The following is a 21692-nucleotide window of genomic DNA, read 5'->3' as shown; positions in this document are numbered from 1 at the left end:
CCACCTGTGTTTTGTGGTGGTTGTCGGTGTATTATAAAGGTATTATAAACATACTTGAGTAATTCAGTACTTTAGATTAGAGATTATATCAGTTAAAAAAACACCTTTTCTTGTAAATTTAAATTAAATTGACAACCTAAAATGTTGCTACCCTATTTTTTTACAATAAAATTCTGCCAACCACAGCTGGAGTTTTTTTTTTTTCATAGATTTTTATTAATTTTTTTACAGTGTACCCCAACAAAAATACACCATGTTAACCATATAGTTTCCAGAAAAAGTGTTAAATTATTAAAAACAATTGTATATTTTAAAAATTATATTGTTCACTATTGACTTGATTTTATAGTAGTTCAACATTTGGCAGGATTTGGCAAATGTTTGTAAGGGTAGTCCTGGAATATATTTGTTGTTTAGAAAGGCAAAATCTGGTAGGTTGCTGTTTGCTAAAGTATCAGTTTACTGAAAAAAAAAAAAGACTTTATTATTATTAAAGAGAGATACCAGCCTGGGGAAATTTCCCCAAAGACATCAGTGCTGCCTGCTTTAATATTAAAGAAAGAAAGAAAAAAAACATCCATCTCCAACCCTCTGGCTTTAAAACAAATGGAGAAATTGTGGCGTTAATAGCCAGCTGCCGCCCTTCAGTGTATGAATTTAATTATCTTTAGTCCATCTTATTGATAAGCAAGTAATTGTTTCAGTGCTACACAACCGAAGAGGCTGAAATGGCAGAATTCGAAGTCTAACGGCTCCTTAAACAGGTTTCCTCACCCTGACAGAACGTCCCGAAGAGACTCCATCTTACTTTGATATTCCCTCAACAATGCTTGGAAGATGGGAATGCTAGGTGATACTGACTTTGACAGTTGAACTTGCACTCACAAGAACACAGATTCTCTCATACCTTTTTTATCAGCAGCATCATTTTTTTCCTCTTCTCCCACAGGCTGCGTGTCATCTGTCAATAAAATCATACCACTCATGAGAACATGAGAACTAAAAACAGATTTTTACATTTTCTGAGAAATGTGTTCTGGATGGCTTTATTAATTATGATTTTACAGTAGTACAGTAGTATCTCAAACCATAAGTCTTAGCAATAATTAGCAAGCACAATACAAAGTAAGAAAAACAGTTATGGGTGGACTTCCACCAGAAAGTCTTGTGTAACATATTTTAGTCAGTGTAGTGTCATATTTAATTCTTGACAGGAATAAAAACGAGGCTACGGGGGAAAGAGGTTGTACATTCAATTGATTGTACTATTGTTTAAAAACATAGCGATTGTTTAACTGATGAAAGGAGGTTTCCAAAAGAAACCTCCATAAAACAAAGTTGTAAAATGGCGAAAATGACTTGATCTAGGACCTTTATACAGTGTGTGCCAGAGCATGTGAGCGAAGCGGAGCGGTGTATGGACGTGCGCTCCGCTCAGTCGCTCTGACCGCACAAGCAAGCGCTCCGTTAATATTCCGCTCACGCTCACCGTGAACCAATTCCCGCTCAGATCCTGCTCCGACATAAAATTTCTCTAGTAGGCCTAATTGTTTACTGTTTGTAACGAAATTCTTGGATTATAGTCTAAAATTAAGCATGCTGATAAATAGCAATTATATTATAAAGGTATTATAAACATACTTGAGTAATTCAGTACTTTAGATTAGAGATTATATCAGTTAAAAAAACACCTTTTCTTGTAAATTTAAATTAAATTGACAACCTAAAATGTTGCTACCCTATTTTTTTACAATAAAATTCTGCCAACCACAGCTGGAGTTTTTTTTTTTTCATAGATTTTTATTAATTTTTTTACAGTGTACCCCAACAAAAATACACCATGTTAACCATATAGTTTCCAGAAAAAGTGTTAAATTATTAAAAACAATTGTATATTTTAAAAATTATATTGTTCACTATTGACTTGATTTTATAGTAGTTCAACATTTGGCAGGATTTGGCAAATGTTTGTAAGGGTAGTCCTGGAATATATTTGTTGTTTAGAAAGGCAAAATCTGGTAGGTTGCTGTTTGCTAAAGTATCAGTTTACTGAAAAAAAAAAAAGACTTTATTATTATTAAAGAGAGATACCAGCCTGGGGAAATTTCCCCAAAGACATCAGTGCTGCCTGCTTTAATATTAAAGAAAGAAAGAAAAAAAACATCCATCTCCAACCCTCTGGCTTTAAAACAAATGGAGAAATTGTGGCGTTAATAGCCAGCTGCCGCCCTTCAGTGTATGAATTTAATTATCTTTAGTCCATCTTATTGATAAGCAAGTAATTGTTTCAGTGCTACACAACCGAAGAGGCTGAAATGGCAGAATTCGAAGTCTAACGGCTCCTTAAACAGGTTTCCTCACCCTGACAGAACGTCCCGAAGAGACTCCATCTTACTTTGATATTCCCTCAACAATGCTTGGAAGATGGGAATGCTAGGTGATACTGACTTTGACAGTTGAACTTGCACTCACAAGAACACAGATTCTCTCATACCTTTTTTATCAGCAGCATCATTTTTTTCCTCTTCTCCCACAGGCTGCGTGTCATCTGTCAATAAAATCATACCACTCATGAGAACTTTAATCAGAAAAACAGATTTTTACATTTTCTGAGAAATGTGTTCTGGATGGCTTTATTAATTATGATTTTACAGTAGTATCAATAACTCTCAAACCATAAGTCTTAGCAATAATTAGCAAGCACAATACAAAGTAAGAAAAACAGTTATGGGTGGACTTCCACCAGAAAGTCTTGTGTAACATATTTTAGTCAGTGTAGTGTCATATTTAATTCTTGACAGGAATAAAAACGAGGCTACGGGGGAAAGAGGTTGTACATTCAATTGATTGTACTATTGTTTAAAAACATAGCGATTGTTTAACTGATGAAAGGAGGTTTCCAAAAGAAACCTCCATAAAACAAAGTTGTAAAATGGCGAAAATGACTTGATCTAGGACCTTTATACAGTGTGTGCCAGAGCATGTGAGCGAAGCGGAGCGGTGTATGGACGTGCGCTCCGCTCAGTCGCTCTGACCGCACAAGCAAGCGCTCCGTTAATATTCCGCTCACGCTCACCGTGAACCAATTCCCGCTCAGATCCTGCTCAATCTTCAGAAAGGCACTCTGCGCTCTTAAGGAAATATTACCACTCCGCTCCCACGCTCTGGTGTGTGCCATTGTAAAGACTTTAGGTCTATCCCTCATAACCTTGTTTTCAACAGCATTAAATTCATAAAAAAATATATATATATATATATATATAAAAAATATATATATAGTTACAAATAGTTGTTCTCTTTTATATATGCATAAAAAAAGCTCTCTATTAATCTCAGAACCAAAAAAGGGCAACTGCCAGCTCACTAAAAATCTAAGGTTACAAGGCACAGATTGCCCATACTGAACAGCTCTGATAAGGGTAAAATGAGTGGAGGAATATCCTGCTATTGTGTCATAGGTCTTGCTGGAGTGCATATACATGCACCAGGTGATTCTACATCAACAGGGGCTTTTGTGTGCCTCGGCAAAATGCAGCTGATAAAAAATGGGGCCTGTAAAAGTGTAGCGTAAGGGATTTCGGTGAAAGACAGCAAGAGGCTGAAACAGAGAGAGGGAGAGAAAAGGATTGATTGATAGAGAGCAGGAGAGAGCTGATACAGGGGGATAATGGGAAAAAAGCCTCAATTCCATGTGAGAATGGCAACCATTTGAGCCTTTGAATTGGTTCCAGAGAAAAAGAGAGAGAATCAGAGCCCCGGCTAAGTGAAGCGCTGCTAAAGGCCAGGGCTTGGCAGCCAGTCAGACATTCACTGAATGAAACTGAGGCTAAGCTAGCCGAAACTGCTGGGGCAGGAAAAGCAGGGTGCTGGGAGCTACAGTGTGTGTGTGTGTGCAGACGTGATACTTGTTGTGTTGTGAACAAGATAGAATCCTGATAGGTGTTGCCATGTCGGGTCATCTCGGTGCAGTGTTTACAATGAGGTTTAACAGTGTCCACAAAAGATGGAAAAGGTGATTGGTCTCTCTGGTTTTGTGCACAAGTAAACACAACCGCACAAAGCCCCAACACAAGAACTTACAGTAGTTCAGAGGGCTATTAGACGCTTGTTGGACTGCTCCAAAATACCAGTTTATAGTGCGCCCATAAAAAAGTCAAAGTTGGGTGCTGAAAAAACGCTTGTTCTGGATCGGATCCAATTTTGATGGGCGTCTCGGCTTACAGCTAGAGTCCTGTGAACAGCTTCTCACATTTGTAGTAAAAGTCATAGCATGCGAATACTTTTTTCTCTTCATGCCGTTGAGGTATGAAAATGTTCTCCTCCTTTAAGACGCTTCATTTAGCACTCCTTCTCTTTCACCCTCTGTGTTTTCAATCATCTAACTTTTGTGGAAACCATCAATGCTGGCCTTGTTACCCTGCCAGAAAATGTCCATCTCATAATTCCATGAAGTTTAAGTGGCTGCTGGAGACATGTTTGACCTGGGTTCAGGTCATCTATTATAATATGTATTAATATTTTAAATTAGCTTATATTTTTTATTTTAGAAATATTTAGAAATATTTCTATATAGCTTTTCTCAGTTTTAGTTATAGTAATTTTACTTCAACTTAAACTTGTTTTATTTCATCTGACTGACAAGGCAACATTGATAAGTTTTTCAAGTCTTCTTCAAGTTTTTCATCTAATGCATTTTATTTCAGTTTCATTTCAATTAACAAGCCATTTTTAATAGCTTTAGTTAACAATAACAACACTTTTTACTGTGATCTGACTGAAACTCTTGTGTAGCCTTCTCAGAGACTGGTATCATCCAACCTGTACAGGTTTTGTAGTCCAGCCTAAACCTAGAGATAAACCCAGATTAGATTACCATTGTACGATGCTCAGTTGTCTTTTTGGCAGTCGCTTAAGCGGGTTTGGGACCATTGTGGCTATGTAAGCCGGATTTAAGGGCCTAGCGCTGTGAATTAGCTTTGCACTGAATCATTTGTAATGCTGTACCTGCCGCCGTCTATTTAGCTCCTGTAGCAAACTCACATTAGTCACAATGAAACACCTTTATTTTCTATCTCTTTTTGTCCCTGTTAATGTACAGTTAAAGAGGCTTCCAGATGAAGGCCTTGTAATCTTTTCCGCTTTTCTGAAACTCAACAAAGAAGGTAAGGCGATTTGCATTTGAATGGACCACTGTTGGCCAAGCAAATTGCATTCCCATTTAATAATGTTTGATTGTGTCGTTGCCGACAAGATGGCGAGCGAGTCTGATTAGCTTTCAATCAATCTGACTATGGTCCAAAACAATTCAGGCCTGTAAGAGCACAACACCTGGCAACCTTCATCTCAATTAACTTGCCAAAAGACCAAAGCTGCACATGGTAACGCCAGCTAAACTATTTCAGGCATTCAGAGAGAAAATGTAGATTCTTGTTTTCTTGTTTATAGGCAATTGTAGAGCTGCCATCCACAACAAAAGGCCCCATTAATCATGGAGAGAGCGATTCAGATGTCGTGGATTAAACTTTGTCGGGCTCCAGGATATTGGATGTGATAATTTCCCATCTTTGTTTGCAAATGTGAACACTGCATTAGGAACCACTGTCACTCACCTTGGTCCATACTGCCATCTTTTTCATTCTTATGGTCGTCATTATCTGCAAGAGACAGGAAAAGAAATCAGGTCAAAAGCTATGACGACAAGCTAGACATGATCAAAAAAGTAGCCCAGCGAGCGTGGATTTCCGTGGGTTCATTCCTATTAGTAGTGTAACAAGAATTTAGCAAAGCAGGAACACAACACATCTTTTTACAGAGATGTCCCCTTTGTAAGACCTCAGAACAGGGCTGAACACAAAACAGAGGCAGAACAAGCATTGATTTTTACATTAAATCCAAGGTTTCTCTAAGGATTGAAAATATGTGGTTTGTTGAGTCCCCCAGGCAGTTAGTTCTAATGAAAGCTGAGCTGAGACAAGCCAAGAGCTCACAGACTGTTTGATCTGGATTGATGTATTATTTGAGTTCAGGCTGCTATCAAATGCTCATCTGTGGAAAGACAATCATGCTATTTGATATGATCCAAGCAGCAATTAAATTCAGCATTTGGAGGAGCGCCGAAATTGTTTCAGCTGAGGTTGAAGTCGCAATGTCTATATCAGTGGTTCGTAACTGGTTTTGCTTCAGAACCCACATTTTTTTCATTGGACATAATCCATCACAATAGCAAAAAGTTTTAAACTACAAAATTAGGAAACTCCTCAAAATATAATATTGCAATGCTACAATGAACTGTATAGACCCATTAATATACACAAATGTTTACATGACATTAATAGTAAAATTGACAATTTTGTAAATGTAGCAAAAGTTTTATTCTCCAAAATCTGGGCCAAACAGATAAATATGAGGCATTTCAGTAAACTAAAATTATATCCTCTGCAAATCAAATGGCACCGTTGTGGATGTGGCTTTATGTTGCTCAGTTTTTTTTTTATACTTTGAATTGTTATAGTCTTCAAGGATCTGACTAGCTTCAACCAAGTCACAAATGAGTTTGCAACAACATATACAGATTTTCAGCCTTTGATGACAACTAAAAATGACAAATGTTTCCCTTTCCTTTTTAAAAGTTGATTTATTTTGCTTTCCTAACTATTGATTCCTACATTTAGCAGTTTCTTTCCTGCAAGTGCACAAAACAGACCTGAGACCCATTTTTGGAACCTAAAGGGATGGGTCATGATGGTGAACTATTTTTCCAACAGTTTAAGTTTTTGAAGAATTTTTTTCTTATGTATATATTTTACATACTGTATTTTACATTTTAGGAGACTCATACATTTTTTTTTCTAAAATTTTAAAATAGTAGACTATCAAACCTTTGCAATCTGTTGTAGTCCATCCAGCTCTTTTCAAAGACATAATTTTATGTATCTCTAATCCAAAAAGTCCTGAGACTCATTTCTGGGTCCCGACTCAACTGCTGAGAACCACTGATCTACAGGATCTTGACCTGACTGTAGGTAAAAATACCTGTATTTCAGCCATCTGCCAGCTAAATATGCAAAGATCAGCATTCCTCCAGCGCTCAGCTCTCTTTTATTCTCTCCTCTGTTCTTGTTCTTGTTCGCTCTCATTCCCTCCTGCACAGGTCCACTGCTCTGTTTAACTCTGTTGTTTCTTCTTTTCGTCTTTTTTTTACACTCTCAGCTCAGAGTTCTTGCCAAAGAAGTCAATATGTCCCCTGAATTTTGACTCTCTCTTTTTCTGCTTGAGTCTCTTTTCTCTTCTTGTATGATGCCAAACCTACTGGACCTGAAGCCCGGTGTCTGCAGCCAAGGCTGTTCCCTGCCTGGTTGCAGCTCGTTAGCCATCCCTGACAACTGTTAGCTATTACCACAAACCAAACAGGTTCCAATTCATACACCGCTAACTCATAATTAGATCTTTTCTCCCAGACTTCTACTAAAAACTAAATGTTTAAAAGAAACTCTAGCTAAAAGAGAAGTTTTTTTCCCCCATAAAGTCAACATAAAAATCAAAATTATTTACTTTGTTCTCAATAAGACAAGGAACAAGCGATAACAATTTCATCAGTGCATCTTATTCTGAAGAAAAAAAGTTTGTCTCTGTAAAAAAAATGCTCTTCCTTTAAAATTAGTGACATTTTTGGAATCTTTTAGCTCAATTTTGGTATATAACCCCCACTTTTTATAATCCGTTGAACTCCTAATAGATGAAATCAAGTCCACCATACATGTTTTTCATTGAATATATTGTGTTTCACTCAGAAATACATCACATATGTTGAATGGGTTGTGAATGGCAAATCACGGTGACTTCAAAAACAGCTTTTTTATTTCATTTTCTAAGCCTCTTTCAGGCCTCATCAGCCTGTCATCCTCAGACAGGCACATGGTCACACATAGAAAAACACGTTCACACATACATCGAGCCTCTAGCAAAAGCTCCTGCTTTGATAAAACACTCCTGTCATCTGTTCATGAGAGAAAGACTGTCAAAGCTCCCTTAGGATGGTGGGGGCATGTTTCTCCTTTTGTTTAACACAGAATAAAAGCAAAGCATGCATTTATCTGGGGAAAAGAGGGGAAAAACAGTGACATCATAACATGCTGAGTCACAGTACACAGGGAGTAAAACCCTTCGGACAACCTTCAGCAAAGAGCAAGTGCCCTCTGTGCATCTGCCAGTTAATTATGCAACATAACAATGAAAGTGCTGTAAATGTAATGCACTGCTATGCTGTTGTATGATTTTTGTTTTTTGCACTTCTAAATGCACAAAGCAAGACATTGTGCTTGCTGTATCATTCCACCACTGTAATGCTGATTACTATATATCATTCCACCGCTGTAATACTGATTACCAATTTAAAAAAAATTACAAGACAGACAGATAGATAAATGGACAGATTGATGGATGGCTAGATGGACAGACAGATAAACAGATGGACAGATGGATGGATGGATGGACACAGACAGACAGACAGACTGACAGAAAGTTGGACAGACGGATGGATGGATGGACAGAGACAGACAGACTGATAGATGGACAGACGGACAGAGACAGAAAGACAGACAGTTGGACAGACAGATGGATGGATGGACAGAGACAGACAGACTGATAGATGGACGGACGGACAGAAACAGACACAGACAGACAGACAGACAGTTGGACAGACGGATGGATGGACAGACAGACAGACAGATAAATGGACAGATGGACGGACGGACGGACGGATGGACAGACATATAGATAATTTTTAAATCAAACAAATGTTGCAATGATTATGTGAGCTAAAGCAATAGATAGTCTAAATAATGAACAACTAACCAGAGACCTTTCTAATTCCACTGACCAGATGGACAGCAAGCACACAGACACCAACGTACATCCACTGTCTCTGCTCCTCCAGGAGAGCCAGACATGGGCCCCTGGGGGCCAGAGAGTGTGCTGGAACATGCTGCCTTTCAATCTGCTCATGTCTGAAAGCATTTTAATCAGTTGCTGGGCCTCCCAAACCAATCAATTACTTTAATCAATCAATTAGAGCACTGGGGTGCGACGAAAACCAGCTCACCACCCACCATTTTCTCCAATTGGATTAAAATTCCAGGCTGAAGAAAAAGCAAAAGAATAATAATAATAATAATTGAGAGGATGTAATGCTACATAGCCATGAAAAAAATTAAAATACAACGCACAAGAAACACATCAAAGTTTTTCTCACGATCAAATTCAACTGCTGCATGGAAATATTTCATTTTACAGTATGGCGTTAGAAAAGCTGCGTAAGTAAATGATTTGAAAGTAACACAGCTAAATCGCTGCTAGCTCCACACCACTAGCATAATGGCTGTATATTTAGCTACGTAAAGCCCCACACGAAAAAAATTAAAATACAACGCACAAGAAACACATCAAAGTTTTTCTCACGATCAAATTCAACTGCTGCATGGAAATATTTCATTTTACAGTATGGCGTTAGAAAAGCTGCGTAAGTAAATGATTTGAAAGTAACACACAGCTAAATCGCTGCTAGCTCCACACCACTAGCATAATGGCTGTATTCCTAGCTACGTAAAGCCCCACACATGGTGGCACTTCAAAAAATTCCCATGGTGTGTTTGATGATATTAATGCACCGTAACACACTCAACGTTTGTTCCCTGGAGACTGAGGACGTTGCGTGCGCAGCCTTCATTTTCAACTCTTTCGGGGGTCCAGAAGGCCCCGTCGACTTGCAGCAGACGACCATCGTCTCACCGCAAACACCCGGCTTTACGAATGATAGGCTTTCTGACACACTAACATTGGGAGAGGAAAGCCTCCATTAAAGATAGCAGGGGGGAGCTGTCGCTTGAGAACACGGCATAGAAACACCATGTAAATATGGATGTGGCTGGTGGACCAAGAGTGAGTGAGAGCGTGAGAAAGAGATTGAGAGACAAAGAGAGAGAAACAGAGCTTCATTTCCTGACCGAAAGTAAAAAATGTAATGAGATCTGACAAAATACTGATAAACAACACACTGATAAAATTATATTTTCTATCTATCTTTCTGTCTGTCTATTCATCTATCTTTCTGTCGGTCTATCCATCCATCATCTGTATGTCTATGTTTACGCACACACACACAAATATGGGATACACTTTACTTGAAGGGGTGTGCATAAGACTGACATGACACCTTCATAATCATGACATGACACCTACATAATTATGACATGACATGTCATGAATATGAAGGTTTTTTTATGCATGTTCATGACAACTGCCATTAAGTGTCATTCGCTCAGTTATGTAATTTTTAATGCAAAGATGACATTGTTTGAGATGTCTTTGTTATGTATATAATTAAATCTTTCTGCTTTTATACCTCACTTTTTGAAGCCACTCTATCATCATATTTCACACATTTCTCACAATTCTTTATACTTTATATATCTACTTATTTATCATATCAGTATAGGACATTGAAACACTGTGAAAGAGAGACAGAGAACATTAAATAAATTTTGCCTGAGATGTAAACTGCTTCATTGAAACAATCATAACCCATCTTGTCATAATAATGAAACGGAGATGGCACACCGTCTCAAAGCTCTGATTCCTCCTCATTCTCTAACAAATGTATTCTTCATGGTTCCTTCACTGACTCATAAATTACTGTAACAGTACAGCAGGCAGTAACGTGCGCTGTCCTCGCTTACATAAGTGTCGGATATTCTTCAGAATCATCTTGCAGGCCCGAATCCACTAACTCCCACATAATGGACCTCAGACTGCTCTCTTGGGCATTGAGGCTCTTGAGGGAGGATAACAGTGGGATGCTAGGGATGGGATCGCAGCTAAGTGGAGTTGACAGGGCGACTGCGCTGTCTCGGAAACTGACAGGACTTCAAAGACATTTCTCTTCTAAGCAGAAGCATGTCTTGGAGGGTGTCTGTGGTGGGAGGAGTGGGCGACTTTGGGGTATTGGGGATGCGAGTGTGAATGAGGAACATGCACAAAAGCGTAAAGGACACAAGCATTTCATATACAAGACTAGCCCCTTAAATAGCTTCAATGCATTTAAATGTTGTCAAGCTATTAGTTGTTAAACTAATTTAAATGAGTAGCTTGGAAAGGTACATTTTTAAAGTAGCTTCACCAACACAGCTTGCACTAAACGTTCACACCAAAACTAAGCAAAACAATTCATTGTGTTTTACCATTTAGGGGTCAAGATGGAGAAAATCTAGAATATAAAGGCATCTGTGAGAATCTGAGGAGGCCAGGTCATAAGCAGTGTTTGCAGATTCTGTACAAAGTGACGTCTTTTTGTACAGACCCTGCCCACAACTGTTGGCGGACACTGCCCTATTTACATAGACCCCTCAAGACTCGAAGAGGTGTGTAGCAGTATATTGTCATTTTCTGCTTGACTTGCTATTTGCAACAACACAACCTTGTTTCTGCAATGAAGTTCAGCATGTTTTCTATAAACACCGTCTGATGCGTTTACTTTTTATGTGGCGTGAGAACGTGAAAAAGCTACGCAAAATCCGATCCGAATGGTCAGACTGAAACGCATTTCCAGAAATTCTATTTGAATAGGATTTCAAACCATATATGAATGTAGCTTGAAACGGATTTCCAAAAATTGGATTTCATGTAGTTCGTTGCCATTCAGACTATCTAAATATGATCGGATTTCAATCGGATTAGCACAAATATCGGGCTGACAGTTTGAACGAGGCTTTAGTTTGATACTCACATGCCGTGTGGATGTTTGGATGTGTGTTCTCAGAAAACCGTATATCAGAAAATTAAACTGAAATGGCTTTAAAACGCATACCAACACATTTTCAGCGCGATAGACATGATCATCAAAACCAAACAGGTGTTTACGAGCAGAAAAGGCACAGTCCTGTTCTGGATAAGGGGGCGGGGAGCAGCAGCTCATTTGTAATAAAAGATACAGGCAAGAAAACTGTGTTTTTGCTTCCAAAATGGGCATTTTCAAAATGGTATAATAACTGATCTGTGGGGCATTTTGAGCGGAAACTTCACTGACACATTCTGGAGACACCTGAGACTTATATTACATCTTGTAAAAAGGGGCATAATAGGTCCCCTTTAATTAAATTTAATTCAAGTTGATATGTCTAAGATGGTAAAGATGGAGACAGAAGGATACAGAGCCATGTGCTATCAGAAAGAATCTGTGTGACTGGATGACAGAAGTGGGTGATAACCCCAACTAACAAAAAGTACTGAATTAAAACTACTGCATGAAGTTGGAGAACAGATGAGCAAAATCTGGTATTGTTTCTTCTCATCTGAGACCACAGAGGGAAAATGAATGGACAAACGTAAAGAAAAGAGCTTCCAGAAACATCATCATATGTAGTGCAGGCTGAAATTGAGCTTCATTGTCCCCAACATAATCTCATACATTCACCTCTTTGTCTGTCATGTCTTTAAATATATATTAAAGGGGTCATATGATGTTGCTAAAAAGAACATTATTTTGTGCATTTGGTGTAATGAAATGTGTTTATGCGGTTTAACACAACGAAACACAGCTTCACACACCGTGGCCTTGAGTGAGCAGAGGCAACCACATGTGACGAACCCGGGCTGGACTCCGCTTGATCCGCGGTGAAAGCCGATCCGGTGATCCACAGCGCAAAGTTGTTGTATTTCCTCAGTAACCAGCATGGATCAGCTCCAGACATGACGAAGCAGATATCGTCCTCTTTTGGAAGGCCAAACGAAGTAGTTTCGCTTTCACAACGAATCACACAGCGCCTTCACGACATGGCGGCGGCAACAACAATACTACAGCAAGAATAAAACTTACGCCTTCTTTCTTTGCGTGAATATTTGGGCGGCGTTATGCAAATCTTCCCAGATGGCGACGTAGATATGTGGGGGCGTGTTAGAACGAGACGTTTTAGGTAGGTGTGGCTGACTCTTAACTTTTATAAAGAATATCTCTTTGGATTTGAGACTTTAGTCTTTGCAACTTTACAGATCTTCTTTATGCACCAAGAACTTGTAACACTCCAAAGAGAAAGGAAAAATTGAAATCGCATCATATGACCCCTTTAACAGACAATAGAATCAAGTGTGTGCTAAAGAAATGAACAGCAAATTGGGTGTTATTTATGAGGAACAAGCAAGCAAAGTGATAAAGATAGATTTTCTAAAGAAGATTTACCCACTGCCACAAACCACAAAACAGTTTAAGGAATAATTCATATTCATAGCACAAATGTGCAAGTTATACACCAGAAAGAGGGGTTCTGAAGAGCCCCAGCCCTGTGTATGAGTAATAGAGATGCTTGTGTTAGCAGGCACTATAAATATAATACTCTACCAGGGCTCCAGAACGCGACCAAATAGTCGCATTTTGCGGTGCGACTAATTTTTGTGAGCGGTCGCACTGGCGCGACCACAGCGTTGTCCAACTCATAAGCGCCGCCATTTCTGTTGCATTTGAGAAACATCAAACGGCAAACGAAACAAAAGCAAAACTAAAACGTGCTACGTTTCAGCTGCGCAGCGCTGACCGTTTATCAGCTTTTTATCAATTTATCCGAGCTCAGAACAGCTTTACTCGGGAGCCAAAGTTGATTTCGCGACACTGTTACTGCACAGATGCAACAGTGCTGCGAGATCCAGTGAGAGGCGTTTGAATTTGTCGCACAATGATAAGGTTGCTGCGAGATCTAGTGAAAATCATTCAAATTCTGCATAGAATTCTCTGTTATAAACAGCACTGACATAGGTCAGGAAACCAGAAGCGGTAACGCTAACTGTAAGCATGGTGTTGTGGTTTGAGAGAGAAATTCAAGCACTTTTCAATGACTTTCAAGCATTTCACACAACTATTTCCAGCACTTTAAAGCTCTAAAATGATCCAGTTTGAATGTTATTTTTAATGGGATGACCAAAATATACTTTGTGGTAAACAAACACTTACGTAAAATAAAAAAATTTAAAAAATACATCAGATCACAATAATAACCAGTAGACGGCAGCAGAGGAGCACTTTTTCTGTATATTTTGAAATTATAAAATCACTATTATAAAATATGAAATCATCAAGAAATCAGATTTTGTCAGAATTAAAAAAAAATGTTGTGTATGAAGTAAGAAAAGTCACAAAGTGCCTTGAAAAACAAACTTTTCTTCAATTTGCTACTAAATCGCACATAATCACTGAAGTTGGTCAGTTCCATATACTTGAAGAATAATGGTACATTTAATAAGAATGGACTGGAATGGAAAGAGTGGAATGTATACATTTTCTATATAAAAATTTGATTTGGCACCTGTTACTGTTGTTAATAAAAGTACATTTTGTATGCATCTTAACTCAAGCTTAGTGCTTTACTGTCAAATCTGTATAAACAATAACCAAAAGAAAAATAAACAAGAAATTAACATAATATTATTAGTAACTGCACTTATTATTGCAAAACAATAGTAATTTTAAGATTACATTATCTATATTTTAATACTCCCGCACACCACCCCCAGCGCTACCAAATCTGCTCCTGGCGCCACCATCTGTAGAACTTAGTGGCGCTGGTGCCAATGTTAGTCTGGAGGCCCTGTCTACTGCAGTCATATTAAGATCTCTGGATAAGAATAAACCAACTAACTATATCTAGGTCTTTCTGACTGTATGACTTTCTTTTGCGTAACACAAAGTAAGATATTTTGAAGAAGAGGTTTTTGAAAAAGTCAAAACATTGGACACCATTGTGTGGACACTACTGACTTTCATTGTATGGAAAACTAAACCATCTAAACATTTAAAACAAAAATCATTAAAACAATATTCAGAATATCTTATAAAAACGATGACTTTAAAAAAAAAAAAATTGTGTTAATCCTGTAACTTATTTTTACTGCCTACTCTTAACCTACTTTCAGAGTTTCTGAATGGTATTTCTTGGAGATAAATATATAACAATATAATGCAAAAAAAAATAAGGCTTTAAAATACTTGTGTTGCACATTACAGCTGGTTGGGAGGCATACACTGACGAGACAATTTGCCATATACAAATGTCCTGTTTGCTTGTCCCGGCACTATGCCTTTCTATTTGCCAGTTGTCAGACATTTTTAAGGCTGCATAGGAAGAGATTAAAAGAACATACAAACCCAACAGGTACACACAAACAAAAGCATTCAGAAGAATACATGGCAAACTGTTTTGCAAAGTGACAATACCACAGTGTTGTTTAGCAAGCAGGACAAAGACAATTTTTCTTTCCAGTTGTATAGACGCAAAAGTAGACGAGGGCTTGCATGAATACATGAGTAAGTGAGGTGAGAAAGAGAGAGAGGGAGTAATTGTATGCGGCATGCCAGAGAGTAGCCGCAGTGCAAGATGTGAGTGCAGCCTTAAAGCTCAGTTAAAATGAGCACGTCTCTTCCGCAGCTCTTGGCACACAGGTTTCCCATGGTGATGATGATGATGATGAGGTGTTGGGATCGAGCTGTCAGGCCCTTGTTATTTTCGCACATTTTACAACCGGCGCTATCAGGGACACCAGCAGAGCTAATTCAGTCATATTGTCTTTCTCTCTCTAAAAAGCACTTCAACCCTCACTCCACAACGATTCGCCCCAATATACCATCCTCATGATAATTTCGCTCTTCTGGAATGTTTGGTGCGACTAACTTGTCATTTGTCCAACTCATTAGTGCTGCCATTTCTGTTGCATTTGAGAAACATCAAACGGCAAACGAAACGAAAGCAAAACTAAAACGTGCTACGTTTCAGCTGCGCAGCGCTGACCGTTTATCAGCTTTTTATCAATTTATCCGAGCTCAGAACAGCTTTACTCGGGAGCCAAAGTTGATTTCGCGACACTGTTACTGCACAGATGCAACAGTGCTGCGAGATCCAGTGAGAGGCGTTTGAATTTGTCGCACAATGATAAGGTTGCTGCGAGATCTAGTGAAAATCATTCAAATTCTGCATAGAATTCTCTGTTATAAACAGCACTGACATAGGTCAGGAAACCAGAAGCGGTAACGCTAACTGTAAGCATGGTGTTGTGGTTTGAGAGAGAAATTCAAGCACTTTTCAATGACTTTCAAGCATTTCACACAACTATTTCCAGCACTTTAAAGCTCTAAAATGATCCAGTTTGAATGTTATTTTTAATGGGATGACCAAAATATACTTTGTGGTAAACAAACACTTACGTAAAATAAAAAAATTTAAAAAATACATCAGATCACAATAATAACCAGTAGACGGCAGCAGAGGAGCACTTTTTCTGTATATTTTGAAATTATAAAATCACTATTATAAAATATGAAATCATCAAGAAATCAGATTTTGTCAGAATTAAAAAAAAATGTTGTGTATGAAGTAAGAAAAGTCACAAAGTGCCTTGAAAAACAAACTTTTCTTCAATTTGCTACTAAATCGCACATAATCACTGAAGTTGGTCAGTTCCATATACTTGAAGAATAATGGTACATTTAATAAGAATGGACTGGAATGGAAAGAGTGGAATGTATACATTTTCTATATAAAAATTTGATTTGGCACCTGTTACTGTTGTTAATAAAAGTACATTTTGTATGCATCTTAACTCAAGCTTAGTGCTTTACTGTCAAATCTGTATAAACAATAACCAAAAGAAAAATAAACAAGAAATTAACATAATATTATTAGTAACTGCACTTATTATTGCAAAACAATAGTAATTTTAAGATTACATTATCTATATTTTAATACTCCCACACACCACCCCCAGCGCTACCAAATCTGCTCCTGGCGCCACCATCTGCAGAACTTAGTGGCGCTGGTGCCAATGTTAGTCTGGAGGCCCTGTCTACTGCAGTCATATTAAGATCTCTGGATAAGAATAAACCAACTAACTATATCTAGGTCTTTCTGACTGTATGACTTTCTTTTGCGTAACACAAAGTAAGATATTTTGAAGAAGAGGTTTTTGAAAAAGTCAAAACATTGGACACCATTGTGTGGACACTACTGACTTTCATTGTATGGAAAACTAAACCATCTAAACATTTAAAACAAAAATCATTAAAACAATATTCAGAATATCTTATAAAAACGATGACTTTAAAAAAAAAAAAATTGTGTTAATCCTGTAACTTATTTTTACTGCCTACTCTTAACCTACTTTCAGAGTTTCTGAATGGTATTTCTTGGAGATAAATATATAACAATATAATGCAAAAAAAAATAAGGCTTTAAAATACTTGTGTTGCACATTACAGCTGGTTGGGAGGCATACACTGACGAGACAATTTGCCATATACAAATGTCCTGTTTGCTTGTCCCGGCACTATGCCTTTCTATTTGCCAGTTGTCAGACATTTTTAAGGCTGCACAGGAAGAGATTAAAAGAACATACAAACCCAACAGGTACACACAAACAAAAGCATTCAGAAGAATACATGGCAAACTGTTTTGCAAAGTGACAATACCACAGTGTTGTTTAGCAAGCAGGACAAAGACAATTTTTCTTTCCAGTTGTATAGACGCAAAAGTAGACGAGGGCTTGCATGAATACATGAGTAAGTGAGGTGAGAAAGAGAGAGAGGGAGTAATTGTATGCGGCATGCCAGAGAGTAGCCGCAGTGCAAGATGTGAGTGCAGCCTTAAAGCTCAGTTAAAATGAGCACGTCTCTTCCGCAGCTCTTGGCACACAGGTTTCCCATGGTGATGATGATGATGATGAGGTGTTGGGATCGAGCTGTCAGGCCCTTGTTATTTTCGCACATTTTACAACCGGCGCTATCAGGGACACCAGCAGAGCTAATTCAGTCATATTGTCTTTCTCTCTCTAAAAAGCACTTCAACCCTCACTCCACAACGATTCGCCCCAATATACCATCCTCATGATAATTTCGCTCTTCTGGAATGTTCTCTCCTTACCCGCTCCTCCTGCGTCAATCAGACATTTTTAAGGCTGCATAGGAAGAGATTAAAAGAACATACAAACCCAACAGGTACACACAAACAAAAGCATTCAGAAGAATACATGGCAAACTGTTTTGCAAAGTGACAATACCACAGTAACTTCCCTCTTGTTTAGCAAGCAGGACAAAGACAATTTTTCTTTCCAGTTGTATAGACGCAAAAGTAGACGAGGGCTTGCATGAATACATGAGTAAGTGAGGTGAGAAAGAGAGAGAGGGAGTAATTGTATGCGGCATGCCAGAGAGTAGCCGCAGTGCAAGATGTGAGTGCAGCCTTAAAGCTCAGTTAAAATGAGCACGTCTCTTCCGCAGCTCTTGGCACACAGGTTTCCCATGGTGATGATGATGATGATGAGGTGTTGGGATCGAGCTGTCAGGCCCTTGTTATTTTCGCACATTTTACAACCGGCGCTATCAGGGACACCAGCAGAGCTAATTCAGTCATATTGTCTTTCTCTCTCTAAAAAGCACTTCAACCCTCACTCCACAACGATTCGCCCCAATATACCATCCTCATGATAATTTCGCTCTTCTGGAATGTTCTCTCCTTACCCGCTCCTCCTGCGTCAATCAATATCTAATATGCAGTCAGAGAAACATGCTAATGATGTAGCCAAGAAAACACAAATGATGTTGCTTGCTGAACAGTGAGAAAGACGAGCATGCTTCACTACAGATAATAACTCCATATGTCACTCAAAACGGTTCTCCCATCAAAAACAGATACCGTTGCGGAATAAGCTATTTAAATACTGTATAAAATACAGAATAAGACGAACAACTACTTTAATTACATTCAAGTTTGATTGAAAATGAGAAAAACTATTTCTGTGGTGGATAAGAGAGCTTAATGGTAAAAAGAACAATGTTGAAATAAAATTCAAGACTCACGATCACGAAACACGCTAAATGTTTGCAATTACTGCAGATGACCCTTTCTCTGCAACGCTGACCTCCGACCCTGTCAGACCACTCTCTCTGTTTATTAATCAGTGTTTTTCTCTGCCTCCTCGACCCGCGTTTTAATGATAAAACCATTTGTGTGACTTTGAAACTATTAACTTGACCTCTCAAACTCTTTAAAAGCCCAGACTTTATGAATTACTCTTTACATTGTAGCATTACTATTGAGATTCCTTTTAAAGAGGTCATATAATAGAAAGCAGTACATGAAAGTCAAAAGAGCATGTAAGGAAAAGTTTCCTAACCACACCATTTATTCAAAATAAGAAACAGGAAAGGGTTGTAATGTTGAACTGCATGATTAATCAAAAGTAAAGCACAACATTGTGTTCTGTACCGGCATGCATACAAACTCATCTCTGCACATGTTGTGACTTGTAATCAGAAGTTCTTATAAATCAGCTGTTGTTAACCAAACAGAAGATTTTAGTGCTCTCTGTGGTTTTCCACCAAAATACAAGCTTAATGGTTCAGTGTTTTGAAAATTAAGAAATTAAGACAGCCATAAATATTATATTAAAAGTTTAACTTGGAAATAACATTATTATTATTTTATTTTTCTTAAAACTATTTTTTTTATTGTACAGTGAAATATTACAATAATAATATATTTTTTAAATTAATAATAATAATAATAATACAACCTGGAGCTTTTATTTTTTAAACCACAATGGTAATTTTTATCAGAAAAAAATTGTTGAATCAAAAATAAGTAACGAACCCGCACACTATCAATACTTGCTAATTCTTAAACTGTATTAATCACGAGCAACGTTTCGGTCCACCGACCTTCATCAGGCAAATGTATAGAATTAAAAACACGACATAATCATATACTCTCCCAACCAATGAGTATAATAGACAATCATATGTGGACTAATCACAAACACATATACGTAATAGATACTAATGGCTCAAGTATACAATAGAAGACACTTTACAACATCCCCAATGAAAAATATATAATTATTCACACATGCCAAAATAATTGTTTATAAAATCACAATAGGTTATCAGAAAACGCACATCTTAACAAGGTTTTAATATCATCCCCTTGTTTTTAATCAAACTGACACTTAGATATACAGCAAACCCAGTTTCCAACATTATATTGAATAATGCCTCATCATTTAACCCTAAGGGTGATAAAGTTTGTAATGTTACAATCCAGAACAGTTCTCATCTTAATAAAAGGGTATCGATATCACCACCTCTTGGTATGACAGACACCTTTTTAATTCCCAAGAAACGTAGAGCAGACACATCATGATTAAAAGAAATGAAATGTGCAGCAACTGGATATGACATCTTTTCTCCTAATAGAGCTCTTGTGTTCACTGATCCTTTGTTTTAATTGTCAAGATGTTTTCCCCACATAACAAAGTCCACATGGGCATCGAATAAGGTATACAAAATGGGTTGAAGCACACGTGATATTTAATTCTATACATTTGCCTGATGATGGTCGGTGGACCGAAATATTGCGTGTGATATATAAAGGTTAAGAATTAGTAATTATTGATAGTGTGTGGGTTGGTTACTAATTTTTGATTCAACGGTTTGTTTGATTTTGTTCCCATGCACCTATCATCGTTTCAGGTGTGCTGAGTTTACGTTGATCAGAAAAAAAATAAAAATCCCCAAATTGTGCAGCCCTTTCACTGCTCATGTTTGCATATCAACAGTTATTTGATATATCAAAAATTAGTAACCAACTTTAGCACACTTTCAATACTTACTAATTCTTAAACTTTATTTATAATATTATATTATTAATAATAATTTAAATTATTATATATTCATTGCGTGTGATATATAAAGGTTAAAAATGAGTAATTATTGATAGTGTGTGGGTTGGTTACTAATTTTTGATTCAACGGTTTGTTTGATTTTGTTCCCATGCACCTATCATCGTTTCAGGTGTGCTGAGTTTACGTTGATCAGAAAAAAAATAAAAATCCCCAAATTGTGCAGCCCTTTCACTGCTCATGTTTGCATATCAACAGTTATTTGATATATCAAAAATTAGTAACCAACTTTAGCACACTTTCAATACTTACTAATTCTTAAACTTTATTTATAATATTATATTATTAATAATAATTTAAATTATTATATATTATTATTAAATTATTATTGTATTAACATTATAAAGACCCTTTTACATGACTCATGTCTACGTCACATTTGCCACTGACCTTTTGAAGCACAGCCAATAAAAACTTTGCATGATGCATCAAAAAACTCATTCACTATTTTCTGTGTAGCTCCTGCTTTTTTTTGCTAAAAAGCGAAAAAAGCCCTCACATACTGCAAAATATATATAATATGGTCCCTTCAAATTTATGATAAAGCATTTTGTACCAAAATAATTTATACTAGTACTTGTAGGATATCAGACCGAATCAGACAATGTAAGATTTGATAAAGAACAGTTGAAACACGAGGAGCCCAAATTCCAACGAGGCCCAAGACACAGGATGTTCATAAATCAGACCCTAGCACTAGCCAGTCTGAAAAAAACCTGAACCAACTAGCAGCTTTGTGTAGCTCACAGCATTTAAACAAAAGAACACTTATTGACAATTCCAAGGAGATTGTAAATTTTGGGGCAAGTAATTAAGATTAATGGTCAAAAGAGATGCACGGCGTGACCATCACATGGTAACCAGTGATAGCAATCACAAGCTCTTTGGATTGACTCCCCCACCTAGGAGACAAAGAACAGACTTTCAGA

At 37.5% G+C, this 21692-nt stretch overlaps 1 protein-coding gene across 1 annotated transcript in view; it reads right to left on the bottom strand.

Annotated features, from left to right (window-relative positions):
• LOC107585524 (O-acetyl-ADP-ribose deacetylase MACROD2-like) overlaps positions 1 to 21692 on the bottom strand; it is a 570464-nt gene that overhangs the window by 9605 nt on the left and 539167 nt on the right. Inside the window, exons 11-12 of the mRNA XM_016272570.1 lie at positions 5610 to 5654; positions 2495 to 2548 (exon numbers count right to left, since the gene is read on the bottom strand). Coding sequence (XP_016128056.1) covers positions 2495 to 2548; positions 5610 to 5654 — 99 coding nt within the window. The remainder of the gene's footprint in view (positions 1 to 2494; positions 2549 to 5609; positions 5655 to 21692) is intronic.

Source organism: Sinocyclocheilus grahami, unplaced genomic scaffold (genome assembly GCF_001515645.1).
Source record: "Sinocyclocheilus grahami isolate Dianchi unplaced genomic scaffold, SAMN03320097.WGS_v1.1 scaffold71.1, whole genome shotgun sequence".
NCBI classification, from domain to species: Eukaryota; Metazoa; Chordata; class Actinopteri; order Cypriniformes; family Cyprinidae; genus Sinocyclocheilus; species Sinocyclocheilus grahami.
The sequence above is the reverse complement of the archived record's forward strand: the minus strand, read 5'-3'. Positions and strand labels throughout refer to the sequence as shown.